Here is a 7,094-nt window from a genome sequence, read left to right on the forward strand (position 1 = left end):
TGGAGTGGGAGAGAAACTCCAACCGGAGGGAACACAGTGATTTCTGCATTTGCAGACCATTTACATGCACAAAAACCGATATAACACACTGCAGCAGAGAAAACCCCAAAAAGCATTTTTTTTAACCGGCCATGATGATGAACTGGAAGATTAGTTTTGGTATCATTCGACATTTTTGAGTGTTTTACATTTGTACCAGTAATCTTATTATGCTTTGTTATTGTGAAGGTTACAGCTGCCTTTTTTGTATGTTACTTAATCCCACTACATGTAATCCATTACACCCTAAAGCCAGGCTATTACCTATAAAGTAACTCTCTTTTGTCCTGTTTTAGCAAATCAAATACAAAATGGTGCGCACCTCTGCTTGAAAACAGCCGTCTGCTCTCTGATTTAGTTTCTCTCACCCGCTGCTTGCCGGCAGTCGCAGATCTCGGTCCATCTTACGTCAGCAGCGGTGTCAAATGGTTCAACGGGTATAAATATGACACAGCTCATAAGCAAGTGCTTGGGTATAAAGGGTTGGTGTATATATGTACCACACCTAGCTTTAGTTCGGCGGCTTGGATTACATACTGTACTGCTGATACGAGCATTTTGTGTGTAGCATTTGTAAATAGAGTTCAATTCTCACCACAGCTCAGGGCTATTCATCAGATCTCTGTTGCTCTTCTGGCAAAGGAAAGATACTAAATACATGTACTCAAGCTAGTCTCTTGAGGAATTGTATTTAACATTTTTAATTAAAAAAATGTAGGCTACTTTATATTGTACTTTTTCCCTGCTACATCTATTTGAACTGTGGTTACTTTTCATGACAAGTACAACATATAATAAGTTATAACCACATTTTTGATTATGGATTTTTAAGCATGGTGGATACAAAAAGCTAAAAAGTGAAAAATCTAGCCCCAAACGAACACAATCATTTCCATCCAATTATATAAATGATATTGTTCTGAAATGGTTCATACGCTCCTTTACTTATGGCACATATAAATACTTTTCTACTTTTTGAGGGTGTGACCTTTACTAGTATTTCTACACTGTGGTATTGCTAATTTTTCATTCTTATTTTAGTATGATCTGAGTACTTAATTTACTCTGGGCGTGATTATTATGTGACCTCTTTGCAATGCTGCAATAATGAGGTTGCAATTAGCTCCTAATGTACACCTATTTTGTGAAGTGATTTGATTATAGTCTGAAACATTTAGTCGTCTTTTTATAGACACTACATTCAAACACTCTCTTTCTCTCGCACGCATACCCCCCCCACACACACACACACACACACACACACACACACACACACACACACACACACACACACACACACATACCATGTATACATCACTTCAGGGGACATTACATTGACTTACATGCATTTCCTGGAGACTTATCCTAACCTTAACCATAACCAACACATGCCTAACCCTAACCCTTACCCTTAACCTTAACCTTACCCTTACCCTAATCCTAAACATAACCAAGTCTTCACCCTCAAATTAATGATTCCCCTCATGGGGACCTCCAATTTGTCCTCATAAGGGAGGCGAGTCCCCACACGTGACTATTTAACAGATTTAGGTCCCCACAAGTATAGTAATGCTAGGCCACACACACACACACACACACACACACACACACACACACACACACACACACACACACACACACACACACACACACACACACACACACACACACACACACACACAAAAACACACACACACACACACACACACACACACACAAAAACATTGAGTAATGCTAGGCCACACACACACACACACACACACACACACACACACACACACACACACACACACACACACACACACACACACACACACACACACACACAAACACACACACACAATGTATACATCACTTCAGGGGACATTACATTGACTTACATGCATTTCCTTGAGACTTATCCTAACCCTAACCAAGTCTTCACCCTAAAATGAATGATTTCCCTTATGGGGACCTGCATTATGTCCCCATAAGGGAGGCGAGTCCCCACACGTGACTATTTAACAGATTTAGGTCCCCACAAGTATAGTAATGCTAGGCCACACACACACACACACACACACACACACACACACACACACACACACACACACACACACAAACATAGACACACACACACACACACACACAAACATTGACACACACACACACACACACACACACAAACATTGACACACACACACACACACACACAAACATTGACACACACACAGTTGAATAGGCCCCTCCACAAAGATAAAGTGGCACATGCCAGAATGACAGAATATCTCCTGCCCTCAGCACCCTTTCGAGACAACTGTAGCGTGACAAAAAGCAAGTGGTTACAAAACAGCAGGACGAAGACAGGCTTCTCCATTGTGCACCGGCTAAAATAGGATTTAAATTTGTACAATTGTTCATAGCTTTAAATTTAAATGTTCAAGGCTGCTGACGTCTCATTCCTCCTTAGAGCACAACAAGAATCCTTAAGGCAGCCCTAAAGGCACTAAGTGTATTTAGGTCACAGTGTCAAATGTCGTGTTTGGTTGCAGAGACGCACTGCAGCAGTTATACAACTTCAAGGGCCGTGCTGGCTCGTTCTTATCTGCATCATTTTCATTCTGTTGTTAGAAGGAGGGCTGCAGAAATCAACGCTATCAAGCAACGCTACTTCCTTTGTCTGCTCCCTAATAATAGTCTTAACTCAAAAAGGACCATACAGCAATCATTTCCTCATTTTTGGCAGGATTGTGTTTCTTTTACCTCATCTACCAAAAATAACTTCCATTCCCTTATTATTGGAGTAAAAGCACCCAAGAGCCTAAAAATCCACTCCAAATAAATACCTATTTATTTGATGTTATTTGTGTTTTTGGCGATTGTCTCATTTGTATTGTCATTAACCGAACTTATAATTTAAAAGATATAGCTTTTCAGATCTTGTTTTTTATAACACCTAATTTTAAAAGCCGGTATGGCAGTTAATGCAGACTTAATGATATATCAGTACACATAAATGACAGTGGCAAATCAATGGATGTTCTTGTTGATGGTAGACATAATTCTCCCTACACATATATGAAAACACAGCTCAGTGCTCAGCTGCTCTTCAATTCCTGGTGGTTGTTTTCAGTGAATGATGCAGCATCATTTCACTGGTTATATATTAGGGTTGAATCTGTCATTCCTTTGCAATGATAAGCAGGGTCGAGCTCTTACTCTTCTCTCAAGGACACAGGATGATGGCTCACACTCTTACAGTCTGAGGTTTGTGCACATCTATGGAGCTGAAAGTAATCCTGGTGATGCATTGAGATACACACACACACACACACACACACACACACACACACACACTCATACTCACACTGGGTTATGAGAAGTTGCCGCTTTCACTTAAGAGTGATGGAGGCCACTGTGCTCTTGAAGACCTTGAATGCAGCAGACATTTTTTATTAGCCTTCACAGTCTGTCTCTGAGCTCTGCAGGCACCACTGGTGACTTCAATCAAGGCATAGAAAATTATTTTATATACCAATTAGTAGTTTATTCAAAGGCAATGCATCCTATGTTAACCATCAAATACATGCATTGTTGTAAAATGTATTATATTACATCTCAAATGTTGTGGAGTATCACGTGAAATTAATCGATACACGCATTTTTTTTTAAACATATCAATGAGCCACGATTTGCAGGCGGCCCTGCACATCCTGTCTCACACTAACGTTGGTTATTTTTTAATTATAGTGCATTACTTTTTAGTGTGAGTACAACAATGAATGAGAAAAGCCGGCAACCTTATCCCTTGAGAGCTGTGTCTCAGTAGAATGAGATACTGTATGTCAAATACACATGGATTTATGTTTATACATTCAGACATGATACTCACTTTATACATTGCTTTCAAACTTAGAAGTGTGTTTCTTTGATGTGTTGTATTAATGGTTTAGTTTGTGCTGTTGCCTTTGGGAGTTGTACCTAAAAAGCTTGTTGCTAAAAAGCAGCTGCTGTTATTCGTAGCTGTGCTTTATTGAAGGAGGTCAGTGTGAATATAAAGGGGGTGTGTTTGTTCCTGGAAGAGGACGGAGGTGCTGACGGTGTGTGGGCAGGTGGAGCTCATCCATCTCAAACAGCGAGCTTCGGGGGTCTCTAATTGTTCCAGAGGGAAGCTCCTTCCCCTCTGAGTCTTCAAGTGGACCAAGAGCTATATTCAGCTCGGTGTAAAGTTACAGTATGTCAAGTATCCACAGAGTAATCACAATCAGTAATTCTCCCTTAATGTGCAGCAGCAGTGCCTTGAACTCTCTTCACGGAAATTATATATTTGTTCAGTGTGTTGTCTACTTTGGTCCAGACTGAATTATCCGTAAAGGATAAGCGGCCTTCAAATTTGGTCCAGATATTACAGTCCCCATCAGGATGAAGCCCACTAGCTTTGATGACCTCCTGACTTTTTATTACCACCACCAGCACGTTAAACCTTTCAGTGTTTTTGGTTAAATATATCTGCTTACATAAGATCCATTGACAAGTTATTGTAGAGATTAGCATAAATAATGGTACATATTCATGTTCCTCAAAGAATGAACTGCGATCTCTTTACTTTTATCTAGAGCTACCATCTGGTCAGAAATCTAATTTGTACGGTAATTGAAAGTTAGACAGCGTGTTAAGTGCTAACAATTAGCACAACTATTAGCGTTACTTTAACACGTTGTACTGGGTGAACATGTTCAAAATTATTCCTGTTATATCAATATTGTGCAAATTATTTTAGCATTTAGCTCCAAGCAATGCATCAGTTAAACAACAACAGACCCTTAGGGCCCTTTCTTATTTCTCTCATTTCCCCCCCTCGACTCCTCGGCTCCTCTGCTCGCATCTCCTGTGGGCGGGACTAAGACACGAGGATAGGAGTCGAGGATAGGAGTCGAGGAGGGGAAATTAGTGAAATGAGAAAGGCTCTTAGTGTTGTTCATTTATGATAAGATAGAACAATATTAACAATGATGATAAGAATTAAACATTGCTACTGTAGTGTGTTATATAGGTTTTTGTGCATGTAAATGGTCTGCAGAGGCTAAGATCCCAAAGTTCCTCCAGAGAGAGTTTCTGAAAATGAGACAGAGTACGGCCACTTTAAATTGTCGGTCCAAACTTTTCTGTAGCTTTATGCATCACTCCTGACCCCTCTCTGTCTCTGTCACATCAAAATATGTATGATGTGTGTTGATGGATGTTTTAGTATCTTACAGCCATAACTCATTGTCCTGCTTGGGGGCGATGAAAGTATAATTTATTTCTGTTCCAGTCCAACAGCAGAAAAGGACACCTCCTCTCTCGATAGCTAATGTATTATTAGCTAACGGAAAGGGGGTTTAATTAGCCGTATGACTTGTAGCCACCGCGCCCTGATTGAACACCATAAACAATCCCCTGGACTGCAGTCATTTTGGTTAAACTGTCTTAAGCCATCTTTTCTTAAGGTCTCACATTCAACATCCATCATTTGTTTAATCAGGAAAGTCAAGATCAAGGTCAACGTGCATTAAACGACACAAAGATAACACATAATATAAAAGTGAAATCCAAAGTCTAGTTATGCATAATTCATTTTCAATATTAACAATTAACTTTGAATGAGTCTTTAACACGCTTATTGTTTAGAGAACACAGGTTGTGATATTTAAGCTACAACAAAATGGATGATTTCAATAAAAGATTGGTCTAAAAAAGTAAAATATGTCTTTTAAATTGCTATTTTTTTCTCAATCGACTATCCAAAACGCAGGATGTTTATTTTCTAATAGCAAACAGTCAGATTTGAGGAGCTTTTAGTGCATTTTTGCTTCACCAAAATAGTTTTTGAGGCAGTATCTCATTCTTTGGTAGCCTACTCGTTCCCTACCTGTTGGCAATTCATTTAATCTAAAAGTCAAAATTAGAGTCATTAGAGTCTCATTCAGAGAGTGTGGGGACTGGCTGTTGATTAAGAATTGAGAGCAGCTTGATGTGATTCCCCTCTCTGCCAATAAGGGTGTGTTTCTATTGTTCTTACAATCATTTCTTGTTTATCTGGTAGCTTGTTGGTTTGATAAGGTTACACCTAATGTTCTCATTCAGCTGTCCAGAAGTGTCAAGTTTTGAAGAGTCTTACGAGTGTTGTAATCTAATCAAGCGTGATATTGTCTTCATTATTCTTTGGAGCACTTTGAGGAGATTTTATATAATATGTTAGACCTACACTTTAGTAAATACAAGCTATCTTCAATGTGTGAATGTGGTGCCACCTTATTATAATAACAGATGTATGCTTACATACAGATAACATAATCCAATCCACTCCAACTTTTTTTATATAGCACATTTCAAAACAACAGAGTTGACCAAAGTGCTGTACATCAAAACATATATAAAAAAGCAGCATAAATACATTTAGACAAAACCGATAGGACAAAAATAAACTAATGTAAAAGCACGAGACAATAAAACCATACTTTAGCCACAGACTGAAAACCCTCATACATGATGTAAAAACATACAACTAAATAGAAAACCCCATTTTAGAAACATAACAGTAACCTGAATATATTTAATCTGTACGAGTTGTACCAGTGACTGATGATCTGTGATGCGTTGTTCCCCCGCAGGACGACCCACTCGAAGGGGAAGGCCGACGGAGCGGAGCTGGCGGCTCTGGCCTCCAACAACGAGTCCAGCATCGCCCGGCTGGTGTCCACAGAGCTGTCCCCCTCCTTCTACCAGCCAGGTCAGTGGCTCTGAGAGGAAGACTCATCATTGGCTATAAACACAAGCAGTTATTTTCACCTGGATTATTCTCTGGTTAAGACTCATATTTATCCATTTCCATTTCATCGTTTATTTAGCAGGGACAATGCACATTAATGAACACTTAAAACAAACAAATGCAAATAGTGTAAATATGCCGGATTTTTGCTTGGAGCTCATTTCCATCCACAGTCCCTCACATAAAACATTTAAGAACATGACAATTATACACATTGCAAAAACAAATACATGACATGCAAAAAGTGCAAAAGACCAAGAGCAGC

At 39.4% G+C, this 7,094-nt stretch overlaps 1 protein-coding gene across 1 annotated transcript in view; it reads left to right on the top strand.

The window, feature by feature from the left end:
* The window catches only part of jph2 (junctophilin 2), a 16,926-nt gene extending 10,093 nt beyond the window's left edge, over positions 1–6,833 (top strand). Inside the window, exon 3 of the mRNA XM_010796388.1 lies at positions 6,672–6,833. Coding sequence (XP_010794690.1) covers positions 6,672–6,804 — 133 coding nt within the window. The 3' untranslated portion in view covers positions 6,805–6,833. The remainder of the gene's footprint in view (positions 1–6,671) is intronic.
* The last annotated feature ends 261 nt before the right edge of the window (positions 6,834–7,094 follow it).

Source organism: Notothenia coriiceps, unplaced genomic scaffold, assembly GCF_000735185.1.
Source record: "Notothenia coriiceps isolate Sejong01 unplaced genomic scaffold, NC01 NC01_scaffold00037250, whole genome shotgun sequence".
NCBI classification, from domain to species: Eukaryota; Metazoa; Chordata; class Actinopteri; order Perciformes; family Nototheniidae; genus Notothenia; species Notothenia coriiceps.